Source organism: Ambystoma mexicanum, chromosome 5p, assembly GCF_040938575.1.
Source record: "Ambystoma mexicanum isolate Mex_15411 chromosome 5p, UKY_AmexF1_1, whole genome shotgun sequence".
Classification (NCBI taxonomy): domain Eukaryota; kingdom Metazoa; phylum Chordata; class Amphibia; order Caudata; family Ambystomatidae; genus Ambystoma; species Ambystoma mexicanum.
Window position 1 is genome coordinate 944,966,520 of NC_090930.1, and position 20,638 is coordinate 944,987,157.

Here is a 20,638-nt window from a genome sequence, read left to right on the forward strand (position 1 = left end):
CTTTAACCCCTTACGGTACAGCTTAGGACACCGCAATTCTGTGAGCTTTACATTTTTCTAAAGTTTGCTCTTGGGTGAAGCCCAGGTCCAGAAGCAGTGGCCTCACCCCACCCACTGCCTCTTTATTCTAAATCTGTGGTCTGGAAGCCTTGCACATTTTGATCACTTGTAGCTTACTGAGTTGCAATCCCTTTTGGCTACATTGCAGAGAGTGAAAAAAAGCTTGGATTTGCCACTGGTCTCTTGTGCGCTCGTTCTGGCTGCCTCCACTTTCCAAAGACTCCCGATATTTGTTCCTTGACTCTGATGGTGTGCAAGAAGGGTGACGCAGATACTAGATTCTGTTCTGACTGCCAGGAGCTTTTTTTTATCAAGCCACATCCTTTAATTTCCAGACCTTTCCTTCTCAGCAATGGTCCTTTGATAGCACTTCCACATGTTTTGTGCTAAAGAGAAAAGCAAACGTGAGTAAACCCGTATGTCACATTGGTAATTTTAACTGCACAAGTTCCAGTGGGGCAAAGTATGGTGAAACATGTAGCGTTTGCCTCAGTACTCTCTGAGAAAAAGTCCAAACCATACTCCCTCTGGCCCTGACACAGTGATAAAAGCGTAGCATGGTGCTGAATATGTCAGACGTTTATGGAGCAATGGAAGCCAGAAAGAGTGATGGGCTATTCTGCTGGAAGACTGGCAACCTTATTCCAAATTTAGGGACACCAAGCTTAAACGCACTCCTGTCAACCCAGGTTGCACAATACAAAACATAAAATAAAGACTGGTTGCTGGAATTCACTATTACAGGAGACCACTTCACATAAGGAGAAAGTTATTCAGAGAGAAAAATATTCAATTTGCTAATCACAGTTAAAACTACAATGAATTGTTCACTATAAAACTAGCAATATATACCTTATTATACAAATATTTGATATATAAACATGGACTACAATTCAAATGAATCATTACTACACAGACAAAATACAGAACAAATGCATTATCCCGACTATAATTATTTTGTGCAAAACAGCTAGTCTAATCTCTAGCACAAAGTGCTTAAGTCCCAACATGTTTCGTTCATATAAAAAACATTAGTCAATTATAGGAACTTCTTCAGAGGGATTTTCTTTTGGAGTTAAACTCCTTGAGATGACATATGTAACAAATATACATTAGGATACTACAGACATATTAAGGCGTCAATGACTTCCCTTTTGAGGTTGTGTTCATCACAACGACACAGAATCCAAAAGGACCCCCCCCCCCCGAAGAAGTTCCTATAATTTGACTAATATTTTTGACAGGAACAAAACATGTTGGGTAGCAACTGGTCTTAATTTAAAGACTGTAGAAATGATAGATTGGCACTTATGCACTTTGTTTAGAGATTAGACTAGCTGTTTTGCACGTAATAATACTTCTCGTCAGAATAATGTATTTGTTCTGTATTTTGTCTGTGTAGTAATGATTGATTTGAATTGTAGTCCATGGTTATGTATCAAATATTAGTATACTAAGGAATTTATTGATAGTTTTATCGTGAACAATTGTAGTTTTAACTGTGATTAGTATTGTGTTTTTTAATATTAATAAATGATCAATTGACCTTTTGTAATCTAAGAGAGCAAACTGAATATTTTTTCTCTCTGAATAACTTTCTCCTTATGTGACACAATCTACTGTAAAAGTGAATTCCAGCACCCAGTCTTTATTTTATATATAGAAAGATTGGCAACAGCAGCCTGAATGAATCCAGTTTGGATGGAGTGGAAGTGTTGGAGGGAAACCATACCTTGATTTTTCAGCATAGCAGACATGGACTCTTCATGAGTTCTACTGTACAGCGTCCTAATTGTTTTCTGTTCCAACTCCATGGAGTTCTTCCCCTATTTAATCTAATGCTTGGACCCATGGAAAATAGATTCCTGACAGAAGAGTGTTATAAAGGCAAAAATGCTACATTACCCCTGCAACTGGACAAAGATGCCTTTAGTTTGTTCTTTTGCTTGACGATAAAAGGCATCTTTTTTTAAAATATAAATGGATTGTCATATGACTAAGAAACATTAACCTTTAACAAAAAAGATACAAAAACAGAAAAACAAAATACAAGAACACCACTAAAAACTAAGATAAAAGAAAAAAGGTTCACTAGAAAGAGATAGAAAACCAAGCAATAATTCATACAATATACAATAATTTGTTAGACACAAACAATATAAAAATCACAATCTATTCATAATATCAATTCAGGACATAGGGAAAAAAAAACATCTAAGATTATTTCTGGAAAGTATCCAAAACCAAACATTAAAAAAAATTCACAACTGCTAAAACGGTAGAGGTCATATGTCTAGCAAGACACATAGGCCACATCTGGTCACCATCCCCCACACTCGTCTGTCCAAGGAATTTCCCCAAGTATTTACATCTCTGCCAATGAACAGCTGGATATTCCAATAGAACATCTCTAAGGGTTTCAGTCACCCCCACATTACAGAATCTACATTTTTCTAGCAGAGGGTCCAGCAGGCCATACCTGACCAGCAAAGTTTTAGTTGCCAGCATATTCCATCTGAAGCGCAAAAAAAGTGTACCCAGCATACTTAGCTGGATAGATAGCTAGATAAGGGGCCAAAGTACCCAATCGCTAGTGATTGAATTGTAGTTGCACCCAGGATGGATAAGCATGCATCATTTCTACTGTCTGGATCCAGTCATATTCATATAACATTTTATTTACAAATAAGGGATTTTCCCTAAGATCTTGAAGGGATGGGCTCAATTCTCTCAAAAGAACTTGACAACATAGCGACATTTCATTAACCCATTTGCAAGAGTTTGATTTTAAGATTACCCAAGATCATCATACATGGTATCCTTAGTGGGACAGAGAATCTTTCATACAGCAGAGGATCTTCCACTGTCCTCTTGTCTTCAAAGAGACCACACTGAGCTCATACCTAACAGCGTGGATAGGCACAGTGCTCGGGTTTCGTAATGCCCTTCTCCATATTAAAGTTTCCAGATACTGTAGATGATCCACCATTTCCAAAGGATATACATCAACGCCGTATATGATCTTGGGTATAATTTTACCTTCATAATACCTAATAGCAGGCAACAAGTGAAAACCTACAGAAGCAGGTGTCTATTCTTCCCAATTCACTTCCAAGAGCGATAGCACGATTTTTCAACCATTCTTCAATCTAATTACATATGGATGAGAAACAATCAAGAATCCCAAATAGATGAGTGAAGACACTTTCTCCACTGGGTCATTACCAATGTGTCAGTTACATGAATATTTCACCCTACCTTTTTCACATTGCAAGATTTTAGATTTTGTAGGGTTCATTTGAAGAAAGTGTCCATCCACAAATCTTGAAAACGCATTTAGAAGTCGCTGCAATCCAACCGCAGTGCAATCAAATAAAAGAATGTCATCCACATACAACAACCAAAGTGGGCATAAGTGATGAAACTCAGGTGTAACAAATGCTGCCGATTTTAAATATTCGCCCAGGTCAGATATATACAAGCTGTATAGGATGGGAGCCAACACACACCCCTGCCTAACACCTCTAAAAGTCTTAATTGGGCGCGATAGTAAACCCATTTGATTTAATCTGACCTGCACTACTGAATTAGAGTACAGACCCATTAGTAACCGCAGGAGAGCAGGTGGTATCCCCCATCCATTGAGCTTTCTCCACAGCAGGTTATGATTAACCATATCGAAAGTAGATGTCAAATCAATCGATGAAACAAAGGCAGACTTATACTTGCCACCCCAAGTCAGACCTTCTATGCTCTTAACTATAAGGCCATTTATCCAGTCTGCGGGCTGAACAGGCCCAAGATTCAAGATGGGACAGAAAGACCCCAGCAAAGACCTTGCTTTCTGCATCGAGTATTGCAATTGGCCTATAGTTTGTTGGACCTTATCTAACAGTTTGGGTCTATTTTACCTAAAACATTTCACCTAATCACATTTAATTGAATTTATTTGACATTTTTTTCGGTCTAAAATGCAGGGGGGGGGAGAGGGGAGACCCCTCTACCTAATCTATACCCTTATCCACCCCATATATATATTTAATTAAATTTGACTGAAACAAAGGTAAAGAAAATGTGTTGTTAGGTCAATTATGCTAACACCGATCTCGCACCTTTCTTGTATATATTGACTACGCGGGATTTCGACCAAGATTTGGGAAAAATACCAGTTCTATCAACAGATTTAACACAATGGACAGAACGTGTGCCCATACGTGAGGATCTTGTTTAAACAGAAAGTTTGACAAGGAGTTTAGACCTGAGGCGTGAGACAGGCTGGTACGAGAGATCATGTCATGGATAATTTCTTCCTCAAAATTGGAGGTTCCCAAAGTGTAATCAAGTCCCCCGTCAAAGGACATAATATTGGAAGCACCTGTTGCACGGGAATACAGAGTATTAAAGTGTTGCACCCATTCATCTTCTATGACAGCATTCAAATGTTTGTGTCATTGGGGAGAATCCAAATTATTAAATCTCCCTTCAAAATGCCTGTGCACTTTTTTCCCCTAATATCCTCAACATGCCTTCTGCATCAGCCTGGCTCTTTTTTGCCTGATTTTGACAAGACCAATTCCGATATGCCAGACACTTTTTTTAACCTGAATATTCTTCCATAACCGAGTTAAGGTCTTGCTCTTCCTGATTTGACTCACCAATCTATTTTTTTCCCCATTTTCTTTCAGCAACCTCTGGGCTATATACATGCATGTCACTTGCTTTTTAAGCGTACTATTTCCCCCCTCTGAGCCGATGAATACCAGGTTTTTGGCAAATTCCTGAAAGTGGTCACCCGAGAAAGTATTAACTTTCCATTCACTAGTAGAGGAACATAAGTATTCACTCATGATTCTATTGACCCTCGCTGCCGTTACCACATTCCAAGAGATTCTGTTGCCCCCAGAGTTGACAGACAAGTCCCTAGGCCCATATTCATTCACAAACGTGGGCTCATAATCTATTTTGAAGGTGGCCTGTAGCATACGATGATCACTGTATATCAAATGAGTAGCCCTAAATTCAGAGAACTCGTCATGTGTCTTTACATCTACGAAGATGTAATCTATGATTGACTCAACTGTCCCGTTTGACCATTTCAGAGACGCGAGGATGTCCTGAAAAACATGACCATTAATGGGATACAAACCCAATCCCTCCAAATGGGCCTGCCATATACGACCATACCACTTTTCGAGGGAACATGCGGAATCCATAACGTCACCGCCATGTAAATCGGTCACATCTGCACATTCAGAGTTCAAATCTCCCATAACCACAAGCCTTTCATTTTTATTCTCACCACGCCAATCCTCAATACAAAATGCAAGTTTTTCCAACAAGTCCCCTAGGTCACTCATGCCATTGTGTCAATAGATGTTGAAAATTAGTTGACAGGGGAATCGCCCATTTAGACGTACATGCACTATCAGGACATCAAACTGAAGATTCCAATGTTTCACCACAGAGATATAAGGTCCTGACTTGATCAAAGTGATAAGACCCCCATAGAGGTGACCCAAATCACCTCTCCTGCCCTCCTGTCCAAAAACCCCATATCCATCAAAAGATGGGGTGGATTGTAACCAGGTTTCTTGTAGGCCTAAAATCGAAAAGAAGGTAATCTCTGCACATACCTGAGGGTTAGTGAAGAGATGTGCATACCCCCCCTGGTATTGCAGGACATCACATCCAGAGAGCTAAGCAGACTTGTTCCACTAATTTCAGTGAATCGCACCCAGAAGACAGGGCCAATCACTCATTGCTTCTAAAGCCCTTATTTTCCTCTTCAAAGCAGATATTTCCTCACCCAACATGTGTTCACTATTGTTTTTTTCAACAGCCCGCAGAGCCCTTTTCTCCTCCGTAAAAAGGCTCAAATCAAAGCCGGGGGCTCGCAGGGCATCACATTCATTCATTACTGACTCATACACAAACATAGAGCTGAAGTAAACCAAAGCCCTATCTGTTCAATTTGATTCAGCAAAGTCCACTCTGAAACTCCTGGGTGGTTATACCTCTCAACCCTTGTACTTCCCAGAATAGACTGAGTATAGTTGAGCGATTCAAGATGACGATCTATTCTTGGTCAGTACATTTTCAAGAAGTATTATATTACATGCTTTCCTATCCTCTTTCTCTCTGATACATTTTTTGTTGAGACTCGGGGGACACGCCAGAGCACAAGGACCCCAGGGAAGGCGATCCATAGAGCCATTTATCGTTGTTGAACTCTAAAGTGTGCCTACATTGCCCTCTGGACCACCACCCAGGGCAAGTTTACAAGCACACCCCCCCCTCGGACATTCCCACGGGCAACCCACCCTCAACCAGATTAGAGGATAACGTGTGCAAGCACCCCTTCTCCAATAGGCAAGGGGTACCCAATGGTCCAGGCACAGACAGTGAAATTAGTTCTCATGTTTCCAGACCCACCCTGCCCCCAGTCAGGGCAGGGGCCATATTTTGCTGGCTACCCAGCGTAGCTGCAGTGCAATGAGACATTTTGCCTTGCACATCCTTGCAAAGGTGGACCAGCCGTGTGCTCAAAGGTGTGGAATAACCAACCCCATTCACACCCGTCCCCTGGGTAACATTTATGGTCTGTTGGGCCAAGGAATTCCTATTACAATTCCTATGGGCTACAGTACATATGTCTTTATCTTTCAATGTAGTCAGGCAGTTTTAACAATAGGCTGTTTGAATAGATTTTTCAAAAACTGTTGAGATGAAGAATTATCCTGCTTCAAAACCAAACAGTTTTTAGATTTCTTTTTCCTGTAGCTCTTCAATCCTTCCTTTCTACCGCCGTAATTCACACTCAGAGTCACAATCTCTCCTTCAATTGGCGAGTCCGGCACAATGATCGACATCCTGACCCCACCGTAGCAGAGCCCAAAGCATTTACCGTGCAGGGGACATTGTCAGTCAGGGCAAGTTCAGTGGGCACTTCCATCCCAGCATCCAACCTCAGAGCTACTTCCCTTTCCACAACCTTGTGGCGAGGCGCCCCCGACCCAGACTCCAAGACGACTCCCAAGTCATCTTTTTTAAGTCACACGGGACACTGCCCTTCCTGTTGCAGGAACATAGGCAGCCGTTTTTTTGTGGTGGGCCCCTTTCATACTGAAATTCGGGCTAATTATCACCACCTTCCGACAAGCCCCTGAAATGAATTCTGCCCAGTGGTCAGTTGAACCGGGATAATTGAGGGTGCTTCAGTTAGTGTTACGCTCACCTGGTTCCCACAGGGGCGTAGATCGAACCCGGACAGCTGCGGCCTCCACCAACGTGAAACGTAGGGCAAAGATGACCGTCTGGACGGACCCCCTCAGTCTTGTAAGCTTGACTCGTAAAAATATTCTCCTGTAGATGGAGAAAGGTATTTAGCCCCATGGGTGTGAATGCAGACCCCCCCCTCCCTGCTCCCGTTCTCCCCACTTGCCACCTCTGATATTCCTGGCCAGTGTTCTCACCTTATACTTTTGATTGGTGAGCTCTCCATCCTGCGTGGCATGCAGGGGCGCGTAGGTACCAGTTACTTCACTGGTTTTAGGTGTTGGGGTTCTGTACGATTATTGAGTCCTGAGTTTGCCAAGTTTTTAAAGAGTTCAAAATGTCCAAAATTCACTCTTGCACGCCCTGTTGATTTGCGGCGGCAAATTCTGTCTGGAGGTTGCTGGCGGCGTTCAGGTAAGAGTCTGTATTACCCAAACTGTCCTGTAAAGGTGCGTGAGAATTGCTCACTGTCTTTTCCTTTTTTCCTAGATGCGGCATATTGAAGGATAAAGCCTCTGGTGATAATCAGGTAAGTCTTGTAATATAAGTGATTGTCTTTTTAGTCTCTTTAGGCTCACCTTGCTTTTTTGTGTTTTTCCCCAGGTGTTGAAGATCATCGAAAAAGTGACGAAGGCAGCGCCGAGTCGGAGATGCTGTGGGCTGATGAAAATGGAGCGGCGTTGTTGCTGGGATGCGACGCGTGCCCTTCAGGCTCAGGGTGATGCAGGATCCGAAATCAGGTGAGGAATCAGATTAAAGTCTGTAATCTAACCTCTTCTTCTATTTTCCTTTCTCTCCTAGGGGCTCCGTGTTCGAGGCGGGCGTGGCAGAAGGCTGGGAGCAGGTTTGCTGACACGGTGAGCGTCACGCTGCTAAATGCAGAATAACGCGAAGCGTGTGTTGAAGATCGGGCGTGGTTTAAATAGCTTTGAAAGTAGTCCCAGGTAAGAAGTCCCTAGAACCACACCCGAGTGAAAAGTAGTCCTTGTGGAAAAAATAGTCCCTCCAGGTCTCACGTTGGCCTGGATGCATGTGCAGCATGGTCTGCCTGAGGTAAGTGATGACTATGAGCCTGGCGCCTGAGGCGCCAGGACTGATTTCTACTATGAGCCTGGCGCCTTACCCAGATAGCCCCTAGTTGGGGCTTCTGAGGTTTAAACAGATGTCCGGATACCTGCCTCCGGGGCGAATGGGCTTGGTCCAACTGCCCGGGGGCAGGCATCATGACAGTTAGGCAAGGGAGGCAGCAGCAGATTCACTGCAGCAGTAATTTGTTTAAACAACTATTGAGGAGCTATAATGGAAGCAGCACTACGAAGAATAGGATGAGATTGCATAACGTTATTGGAGGTCTCACTTACCAGCCGTGGCACAATCACTGTCCGCTGGCCACGCAGCCTGGACTGCACCTCTACGCAGCTCGGCTCCGCTTCGCTTCGTGGAGTGCTGCGGTTTTTAATGGTCACCCCCACCTCAAGCTGTGGCCCTCCTCCAATAGGCAGCAAAGTAAGTCTTTCTGCCTCCTCCACACAGCATAAACAGCGTTGGAGCAACAGTAATAAGCAAGGAAGAGAACAGGTTCTTTGCTCAGACTGCACCTCTACGCAGCTCGGCAACAAGTGCCGTGTCTCTCAATTAGGACTTGTATACCCCTAAAAAATTATAAACACTTTAAGGTTACGGAGCTGGCCTTCAGCCTCAGATCTTTCATGAGCAAAGGCATGTTCTGTGGGGACCCCTGAGAGGGCAAAGAGCAGCACTGCACTTATAGATTCAGGAGTTGTTGGCAATAGTAAATCGAGGACCCAGAGATAAATGAGATCCAGATCATGAGGTTATTCACTTGAGAATGCCAATTTTACTTTTCCAGAACAAAGGCGAGAATGTATAATTTATCATTTATATAGTCCTGTCACCAAAGTGCAGTACATTGAATATTTAAAGACAATTATTACCCAAATGAAGTTGGTACTTGTTTGACCTTGGAAGGATGAAAGGCTGAGTTGGCTTTGTCGGGATTTGAACCTGCAACCTATAGATCACACACAAATCTCAGAATTAGCGCTGAGCTATCTTACCAGAGTCACAATTAAAATGTGACCCGACTGGGGACACAGTGGCTTTATTTATTAGGCAGCTAATCCATTGATCACAGGGCCAGTCTAGAACAAAAACACCCTGAAATCTCAGAATTCTACCACTTCGAATTAAGTCCTGGTCTTTTAAAGAGCAAAAGGTCCAAAATAGAGGCCACCAACAAAGTATTGTGTGATGGGAGCAAAACAAGAGAGCAGTGAGGCAAGCCCAGTGGTACTGGCATCGCCCAAGCAAAGCTGTGAAGACAGGAATCCTGGTCAGCCTTCGAAAACAGTTACTTATAGTTGCAATAGACTTATCTTAACCCCCACCACAATGGGCATACCAAGAGATTTGGAAAACAATGAAAAACAGATAACAGGCGAGTGGGTGAGCTAACAAGTTTAGAAAAAATAAAAGCTGGGCAAGAATGTGAAGTAGCAGAAAAAAAAGAGAATGACGCAGACAGACACCTGTACTAAGGAGTATGTGAGATTAATGTGTCAGATCACAGTGTCTCATACAAACCCAACTGCTTTTTGTTGAATCCTAACGGACAAGACATTTTCAATGCAGGCCATCACATGAGTCTGTAGGATGGGTCAATGGACAGAACAGGAGTATGGGAATCTATAACAAAACAATGCTGCATCATCAATTGCTGCTAGTAGACAAGCTTGCAAATATACGTTTGTGTCGGTGGAAAACGGAACACACATGACCACTGATGGACAAGTGGTTTAGAGTAACAAACATGCATATATTCCAACTCAAAACACTGAGATGATGTTCAGGTAAAACACAAACATGCACCAGCAGTAAATATGTTGTCTGGAATATACCTAAGGTAAGTGTGTCATTTACAAATGAGACTGAGAGAACCCATAAGAGAACAATAGTTGTGTTGTACATAGAATAATCCAAGACACAAAAAATGGTATATCAAATCATTAGTTTTTAATTTAACTTACCTGGCAATGCAAAATAACTGAGTGCTAGAGTGAGGTGAGAGGAGCTTCCACTAACCAAGGAGGATTTGTCTCAAAATCATGGTTGGTGAAAGAGGCAGCCTTCACCCCACCACAGACCTCTGGTATTATGGCAGTTCATACAAGTTGCAGTGAGCATTTTGCACTGTAAGTTGACTTGTATTGAACACACATTTGATACACTTTTTACTGTCGGAGTGCTTTTAGAAAATGAATGTCGACGGCAGTCCCATAAGGTAGGAACGGTTTGCAAACATCGCATTTGCTCTAGCAAATACAAAAAGAAAAACAAATGTATGTTCAGTACCAAGAGAGAACATTGCTAGCACTATTGTAAAGCATGTTACTCTACCAAGGATTCAATTTAAGAGAGAACTGTCAAAATGCATTAAGCATAAAAACAAAGTATAAACCTTTTAAATAGTCTTCTGCCATAAATTATGCGTTTTGATGCAAACTACATTTAGAAAGCTGTATCATACCTCACTTACCAGCAAAATCTTTGACATTCACATTGGCACCCAGACGAATCAATTCTTTAACTTGTGTAACATCTCCTCGTATAGCTGCCATATGAAGAGGCGTTTCTCCTCGTTCATTTCTTTTATTAACCTTGTCTTTTTGCCGTGTGGAAGAGCTTGGAGTTTTCTTTTGTGGTGGAGTAGACTGTAATGGGTGGTTAGGGGTGGAATCTGCAATTGTAATATGCACATTCGATCAAATCTCTGCTGCTTGTTGCTTCCACAACAATGGTTTAAACATTTAGCCTTATATTAACAGCACTTTAGAATAAAGTCTATTATGTAGAGGTGCTCACTAAAACACATTTATTGGTGAAGCGTTACTATCTAGTTTATGTAATACACAGGGAGTAGGGTTGGTAAAAACGTAATGCAAACTTGAGTAAAACCGGGTCAAACACGACATTCAAATAATACACCTGAAAGAAAGGTGCATTGCATTAGTGCACTACAGCTTTTTAAGACTGCTAAATGATTAACAGCATTGATTAACAATAATTTGGGGGTAGCAAAGTACAGTGCTCTTCACTTCGATCATCAATACTGATGCAGCAAAGTTGCATATGATATGCACGGTTAATGCAAACCCACTTCTCGGTTTTAGATGGCAAACACGAAGAGTTTATATTTAAGAGCATGATAAATTACTTACAAAGTAGACAATACCACATAGCAGTGACAGTCCTAGAGGGAGTTGTTTTTACATAAGAGCATTGTTGGATTTAACGACATACACCAGGTGGTGAAGGGATAACACTAGGAATATAAACCAAGCATAAGGGCTGGAGGACATTACTACATTTTCAACATTGAGAGCAGGAGGCCAATATTTTCACATTTTCAAACGATTCACCTGAGGAATTTCAATCTTTAGTTATATCACCAAGCACTATGCAGTATACCGGGAAACTAATCTTCAATGAGGACCTGGTAGATAATGCCATGCTGCGTTTTAAGTCCCTGCGCCCCCTCTGATCCGATCCCACTGGCAGTGATGAAGGAGGTGTCGGTTGATCTTCTCAGTGAAATCACTGCAGCCGTGAACAGTTCCTGCCAGTTGGGGTCCATCCCCCCTGAGCTGAAAGCTGCCTTGGTCATACCTCTGCTGAAGAAGCCTTCCCTGGACCCCACTCTTCTCTCTAACTTTCGATCTATTTCCCTTCTTCCTTTTCTGATGAAGCTCCTTGAATCACTGGTCTCACCCATCTTGCCATCTTTTCTTGAGTCATCTAAATTCCTTGACCCAGCCCAATCTGGTTTCTGCCCAGGTAGAGAGACGGAAAGTGTTTTGGTCTCCGTCCATGACGACATGGTCAGGCAGGTTGACAGCAGCGGTGTAAGAGCCCCGATTCTTCTCGACCTATCAGCGGCCTTCGACACCGTCGATCATGCCGTCCTGCTCTCCCGCCTGGGCCAGATTGGTGCGTCGGGCCAGGTACTTGAGTGGTTGCTATTGTTTCTGTCGGATAAGTCTCAAACTCTCTCTCTTCCTCCGTTCACTTCTAAGGCCTGCCACCTCAGCTGTGGGGTGCCTCAGGGGTCTGCTTTGTCACCCATTCTGTTTAATATCTACAACTTCCTGTTTGTGCGCCTTATCCGCTCCCTCAGCGTCAGGTGCTATTCATACGCCGATGATACCCAGCTGCTGATCCGTCTTGATCTTGATCAGGCGGAGGCAGCAGCGTGTCTAAATAAGTGCCTGGCGTCCGTAGTTGAGTGGATGGGCCACAACTGGTTGAAGCAGAATGGGGAAAAGACAGAGGTGATGGTGGTAGCATCTCCCCCGTCCCTTCACACTGGATCTCCTCCTTTTGACCCTCCTCTCTGGGCCCACTCCAGGTGCCTTTTACCAAGGTAATAAACCTGGGGGTCCTTATGAGCAACAATTTGACAACGGCAGCTCGGATATTAGCGGTCTGCCAGACCGACCATCTCCAGCTCAAAATACTTAGAAAAAGTCTCCATCGGATCCTGGACACTCTTCGTCCCCATGTGGTAGCTGCCATGATTACGAGCAAGTTGGATTATTGCAACTCTCTATATCTGGCCCAGCCTAAGGGCCTGGTAGGTCGGCTGCAACGTCTACAAAACATGGCAGCGCACGTGGCAACTGGGTCCCCCTATGGGGCCCATATTACCCCCATGCTACGCTCCTTGCACTGGCTCCCAGTGGCTAAGTGCATTCAGTTCAAGTCTCTATGCATTGTGCACCGCGCTCTTCATGAGCAGGGAGCGGAATATCTGTGCACTAAGTTTGTGCGCTATGTTCCCAATCGCCCCCTGCGGTCTGCTGCCTCTGGGCTGCTTTCAGTGCCATCCTTTTGGCGCATACGGGTGGGGGGCCAGGCGTTCTCCGTGGCTGCTGCTCAGCTCTGGAACACCCTCCCCCTGAAGTTATTGCCTAACCATCTCTTTCCGAAAGGCTCTTAAAAAATTTCTGTTCTGATGATGTGTCATTGCTCTTTCATCTGTTTTGATCTCTGGGCTCCGCCCTCCCTAGCGCCATGATGCCTTCGGGCGACCATGCGCTTTATAAAATTACGTAACAGAACATAACTAATCACATTCCTGTTTCTTAGGACTGAACCTTCCCAAACACATATTAACCTCCAAAGTACTTTGAGTGGGTAGTGAGTATAGGCTGTCACCCCAGTGTGAAACCCTTTCGATGGGGACCAAATGCACATCATTTCTGTCCCAAGTGGGTGCTCATAATGGCATTCTTCCTTTGTGTCTAAATTGGTTTATAAAATATGCAAAAATATGGCCAAACTGTTGCCTTTTTCATCAAAACTAGCATGCAGAAGTGTATTTATATGTACGGAAAATGTCAAACAAAGTTCTTGCATTTCTAAAATTTCTAACTGAGCTTTCCATTAAAGGTTAATTTACAATGTGTCTTAACAGCCTGTCATAATTGTGTTGCAATGTGTCAACTTTTAAAAACCTTTTTATTGACAATCTTCTGAACAAAGTCTGTGAACCCACAAACTGCACAGTTATGGGAGAGTGCAAATCCCAATTACCACATTCGTCACCTTTAGCATCTTTAATCAAAGAAAAGTGTGCTATGATGTATTGTTTTCACATAGGACACCTTTACTAAACCACAAGAAACACATAGCTTAACAACCAAAGCCACCGAAGACTCCTGGGAACATTTACAGCCCCCATGTCCCCAAAAATATGTTAAACAGTTAAAAGTGAAGAAAGGCCCTATCCCGCCCTCTCCATCGTCAGCCCCCCACGCCTTTCCAATGAGCTGTAACAGGAATTGCACAGGAGTGACTCTTCTGCATGCCATTTTACCTCCCATATTATAGTTGTGCCATCTTTCTTGGAATTAATTTGAATTGAGATGTAGTCTCCGGGAGATCGGTTTCATATTTCAACTGCAGTCTTTTCCACCAAAGGAGCATCATGCTATCAAAAATATAATGCACAAGGCATAATGGAGAACATTCTATGCTGGTTCACCACCTGCCTATAAAACCGTCATCAGTCTGTCCGCATTTGTCCCGAAATTACCATTTCAACCCGTCACCTTTGGAGCAGGTGTGGCCACAGCGACCCTTCTTACGCACCTACTGATTGCAGCCAGAATGACGTTGGCCTAACAGTGGGAAACAATGGAGGTTCCTGTGGTACCTTTGTGGTGGGTCAAGATATGGGGGTGTTCTGGCAATAGAAAAGGTATGCACGCTGATGCATGGTACCTCTACTTGAAGTTCCCTAAAGCAACTGTTTTATAGTCTTGGTGCGCTCAAGAGTTTCTCCATTTTTTGAAATTGTGAAGGGAATATTTCAAGGAGAGCTGGGGCGCATAACATTTTTAAGGCTCCTGCTATGCCATGTTTTTTTTGGGGGTGGTGGGGGAGGCGTAAAATGGAATATTGAAACTTGTCTTTGTCACTGGAGAAACATTAAGATTTCCGTTAGGCGATGGTTCCTCTATTGTTTGCCTTTCATTTGGTTTATGTTGATGGTAACTAAAGTGAACTGAACGTATCATATTGTTCTGGTGATGATGCTTGACTAAAGAAAGCTTAAAAAAGAAAAGGACAGAGGACCCCGGGAATAGTATTTGTCCACAAAGTATCAAGTGGAGGCCAAATAAGACTATGCACTTTTACACTTCCTGGAAGGAATTAAAGAGACTAATTCAAAGTTTCTGCTAGAGGGCTTTAAAAAGCATTGTGAGGAACTTTTACACAAGGGCTAGAAGAAGGGAGCCATTCCCCAGGTCGATTGTGGTCGAACATTGAAAGACTTATTCCTACATGGGAATAGAACTGAAGTGTGAAACAAGGAGAAGGGAGTCATTCTCCCGGTGAAGGAAACGCAAACTTTACTTTGGTTAAATCCTTATGTTTCTAGTGTTAGGGTTAGATTAATTGGTTACTGATGGAGGACGGGAAGAACATTTAATTTAACAGACATTCTGACAGACCACCAAGTTTCCCGAGGCAGAGAACACCCTTTTAGAAATAGTGAGAGAAAGCTTTATTTATTTGTATAATAAAAGTCTATAGCCCACAACATGACCCCTCCTTGTCAGTCTCCTTCCAGACCCTCACAGCACACACCAACTTCAGATCCACTATGCAGGTCTTATCTTACCTTTTGGAGCACTCCATCTCTTCCCGAAGCGCATGCTTAATATACAAATACAACTATAATAATAAAGTCATTTTACACAGAATGCATGGTTTGCAGCCTTTACTTACTTGTCAAGGATAGGCTGCTGTCCATTGTAGTGCCAAACAGAATAGGTAAGAGAGATGCTGATTCCTCAAAGTCATACTTCCCTCTACACTTCGGTTTCAGACCTGCCAAGAATAGGAGGCCATGAATGGAAACCAAATAACAGCATCAAGGTCTGGTCTCCCATTGCCGCCAACACTTTGACTGAGTCAGAATTCCAAAGAGCCTGGTAAATACCTTTCAATGAGACTCCATCCAAGAAAGTTATATGGTTTTGTAGGCAGACTCATAGATACTCTGCCACTGGTTCACTGGGAATGCTGGCTCCAGTTAGGATTCCGTTGTACTCCGATTCTTGCAAGTAGGTAAACCTTACACTGCCAAAGGCAATCTCCAGAGGAATACAAGACCAGTTTCCTCATTCTGCTGTTCTGTAATTCATCAATAAGCCTAGTACCAACTAGCTCTCCTCTTGAAGATCAAACCGTTTCACTCTCCATCTGACTTTATGGACTATGGTTCAATCCCTTGTGATTTCATAACTGGGTGGAGGCAATGTCATCCACACTGGGGTATCCAACTCACACCTCGCTTACACCTAAAGCAAATTTGAGCAAATCTCTCCAATCATAAGACAATTACATTGGCCGCCTAGTCCTGCCAGAATACGGTTTGAAGACGGCATGGATAACAAATAAGGCCATAAGCAACCAGACGTCAGCCTATCTTGTTGCAAAACTCTCCAATATTGGCAGCCGATGCGCATTTAGGGGACACACCATTTCCAGGCTTGAGGCCAATTTATCTTGCAATGGAGAAAACAAGCATTCTCGTGCTGTGCCCCATGCAAATGTAATAACACCCCACTTTCGTTTGCAACGACTGACGCTCCTTCGGTTCAGGAAAAGGCTGAAGACGTTGCTCTTCAGGAAACACCTAGAAGGCATGACAAAAACCTGGTTCTTCGGGAAAACACAGGGACTACACTCTTTAAAGAAATCTAGACAATATAATCCATTCCATCCATTCAAAATTATCTAGAAATCTTAAAAATGGTGAGAAACCAATGAAGCACAAGTACAGTGCAGAAAATGTTCGGCCCTCATCCTAACTTATACTTCAATACTGTGCAGGCAAAAAATTGTCCTGAATCCAACAGTACACTGTCAGGAATGTGTATTGTTATTGATGTATGAATTAGTTTCCATTACGAAGTGTGACATGTAAATTATATTTGACTACTTTAGTAAAACACTGAACCTGTGTGGTGATAATTTAACAGTGTGCTGTGGGGTTCTGGACAATCATTTGCCTGGACAGTATTGAAATACCTAGTTCAAACCTTGGGAAAGCTATTCCATGGTCTACCCTACAAATCGGACACAAAGCCCTCCTGCATTGTACCTTTCAGTCTAATCCTTAATGCAGTTCAAATAAATTGCAAGAGTAAATACCACAGTTTTAAATGTTATTGCTTTCAAGAATTCAGCAGCTGGTGGACATGACAAGTCACATAGGCTTAATCAGTGGCTCCAGAGAAGATGCAAATATCACTATATCTAGGGCATAATGATACAATAAAAAAAACAATCTCTGGGACGCGGGCAAGATGGCAGATTAAGTGCGTGCCTTCTGTGTTTGCTCTTTTCCGCACTCTCTGGTGCCAAATGTAGCCACAATCATGATGATTTTCATCTCCAGGAATTTACACAATGATATTGCAGAAAGTGAAAAGAAGCAAATAAAACGTGATGGGAGTGGTTTAGGAAGGGAGAGGTGTGTTGGTAGCCACACTGCAATGCTGAATCCAAAATGCCAGGTGGACTTAGGTGAACACATACAGAAAGCCAGGGGAGCTTCCAAGGACTCTGAACAACGAGCTGAAGGGGAGAACTAACGACAAAACTCCCGTATGGCAACTGGTGGTGCTTGGAGTGTCACTGAGATAAACAAAGTGTTGCCATCCTCACTGGGTCGGGGTTCTCTCCTGGGGTGAAGATGAGCTTGTGATTATAAGATGGTAGGCGGAACGCAGTGGTCACACCCAAGTGCCCTGATCTACCAGTAAACAAAAAGCACTAAAGTGATGAACCCCCAACTACAAATGTGAGAGTGAACTTCATATTTCATTCGCTGGCCGCCAGTGAGATTACCTTTGGGATACCAGATGAATGCTTCGCTGTGCAGTGGAAACAACAGGGCACTTCACAAATGAGAGGAGATGGAGAGTGAAAAAGAGAACGATGCATGCCAACACCAGCGCTTTCTCCTCTTCACAAGGCTGGCATGCACGTATCATCAACTTTGAGTGAGACGCTGCAGAGGTCTACTGAGAAGAAGAGCAGGATAATTTTGTTCATCTGTACCAGGGGATCTGCCACAGAGATTGACACTTCGGGGCACATATCTCTTATATTAGGGTGCCGTTAGGTCTTCGCAGAGCCTGGAAAACAGCGAGCAGAGGGGCATGATTGAGTGCACCTGGATGGAGCACTCCATCTCATCCCGAAGCGCACGCTTTATATACGCTTTATATACAAAATAAACTATAATAATAAATGCAGAGGGCAAAAGTTCAAACCGCAAGCTACTAGTCGGTAATAACAAAATCACTCACCACCTCATTTCTACACATATCACACAATGTCCTACTTGCCAAGAGTCAAACATCACTAGCCAATGGCTAGAGGCAAGTGCACATTTTGTGCCCTGATAGTTACACAGAATCCACGGTTTGCAGCCTTTACTTACTTGTCAGTGATAAGATGCTGTCTGTTGTAGTGCCAAAGAGAAAAGGTAAAAGAGTTTGATTCCCCTACATCCCCAGTGATCACAGAGCAAGAAGTGAAAGGTCATCGAAATAGAGTATTAAAGTCTATAGTAAACGGGATTCCAAGATGGCCGCCGGAGCGAGAAGACGCGAGTGAGTCTCGCTCCCGCCGGGCCACCCATTAGCACCTTAGAAGCTGCGAGCCGGAGGGCGGCTGTACCCCACAAACAGCTCCGGGTACGGCTCCAGTCACGGGCTCCAGGAGGTGATCACATCAGCCCCCTCCAGCGCCGAGGAACGGCGCTCCCCCTCCCCCATCGGGACAAGGAGCGGCCCGCGCACCAAGAACCACCATCACAGGCCCCCCAGAAGACGCGAGGCGGAGGCCATTGGCGGGAGAGGCGAGGATCGGGGAGGCCCCTCGGAACGGGGCCCCAGCATTGCGGCGCCTGGGGGTCGGGCAAACATCCGGCAGCCCCGAAGAACGGGCTCGGCGACCCTCGGCAGCAGCGGACCCCGCGGGAAGAGCGGGACGGAGCCGGGCGCGGCGCAGATCTCCCACAACCGCCCCGGGACGTCGGAATCCAGCGGCGGTCCCCAGTCCGGTGGACCACAAGGTGAAGCCCCCCCCCCGGGAGCACCCCGTGCCCCCCTGGGGCCCCGTGAATCTGGAGGGCCCCCCACTCGCGCCGGCGGCGAAACCGCACGAAGGCCCACCAGGCCGAAGCGGGAGAGGGATCATCCTCCCCCCCCACCCCACAGCTGAGAAATAAGTGGAGGTGGCCACAAACCGGAGCACCGTAAACAGACCCACCCAGGGTAACAGAGAGCGGCGCAATCTCCGAGGGCTGCACTAACCGGAGCCCCAACTCTGCAGCACACGTGGGGTCTTTACAACAGGCGCCACACCTAAGTGGACTATACGCCCCCCTTCCCCCTCTGGTAGTCACCCCCTACAACGATAAACAACCCAAGAAGGGACACGAAATCAGCAGGACGCGCCAAGGCCCATCTAACAAGAGGCTTCCCCCCGGCCAGAGAAATAGGAGAGGGGACGGGCCCGTCCGGAGGGACTCCAAGACAAGATCATTTAAAGGAAGACATGTCTAAAGCGAAGGGGAGGGGGGGGATCCCTACAGACACAGCAGCCCCCCAAACAAGACTCCAACCTGATACAAATGTGGTCAGGGGACACCCCAGTGTCGACCAGGAGCAGGATACAGGAGGACTCTTCTCAACAGGCCGCAAACTCGTCCGAGACGAGGGACTTGGCCCCCGGCGCCCAACCTCCGACAAAAGACGATATGCACTCCTGGTTTAAAGAACTACAAGATAAATTAATGTCAACGGTCCAAGACCAGTTTGCAGCTATTAAACAGGATATGCAACAGGCAATTCAAGGAGTTCAACATGACATTGTCAACCTGGAGGAAAGGACTGACACCCTAGAAAAGATAGTGCAAAACGCAGAAGAGGAGGCCCTTCAGCGCGCCGAAACACAAGAACACCTGGTGCGCCTGACACATAACCTAGAAATTCAGTGCGAAGACCTCGAGAATAGGTCCCACAGATCGAATATACGCATCAAAAATATGCCAGAATCGGTCCTGGACGGGGACCTAAAGAAAGCTGTTCAGGAGGTTTTCGGGGATATCATCGAAGCTCAGGACCCGGAGACTGTGGGGATCGATCGCATACATCGAGTAGGCCCGAGACGCACGGGGGCACCGGGAGAGAGACCCAGAGACGTCCTGGCAGCTTTGTCCTCCTATCCACAAAAAGAGCTTATTCTACGAAGAGCAAGGCAGCTGGATCAAATCAGGATGAATGGGGCAGACATTCAGCTGTTTCAGGACTTATCAGCCGTTACACTCCTAAAAAGAAGAGAGATGGCCCCTCTCACGAGGGAACTGGTCACAAGAGAGATAAAATATAAATGGACATTCCCTTTCGGTCTGCTGTTCGACTGGGAAGGGAAACAAAGGAGGGTGACCACCATGGAAGAGGGGCTATCCATTTTGGACATCCAGCCAAGGGAATCCTCAACCAGAAAAGACAGGAAAATGGGGGAACCACACAACAGGCCGGGGGGATGGGAATTGGTCCGACAGAAAAGAAAACGTCGCGGAGGGGGTAGGGATGGGACTACCGTAACAAATTAGTGGATGCAAAGATGAAAGCACAAGAGACCCGGGGCCCAATAACTGAAGACAGCACATGGAACGGCCCCCAGTGATGGAAGT

General features: G+C 44.6%; 1 protein-coding gene across 2 annotated transcripts in view; it reads right to left on the reverse strand.

The window, feature by feature from the left end:
• The window catches only part of ANKRD12 (ankyrin repeat domain 12), a 1,194,452-nt gene that overhangs the window by 547,548 nt on the left and 626,266 nt on the right, over positions 1-20,638 (reverse strand). For both annotated transcript variants that reach the window (XM_069613394.1, XM_069613393.1), the window contains one exon: positions 10,892-11,092. In XM_069613394.1, the coding sequence (XP_069469495.1) occupies positions 10,892-11,092 (201 nt within the window). The remainder of the gene's footprint in view (positions 1-10,891; positions 11,093-20,638) is intronic.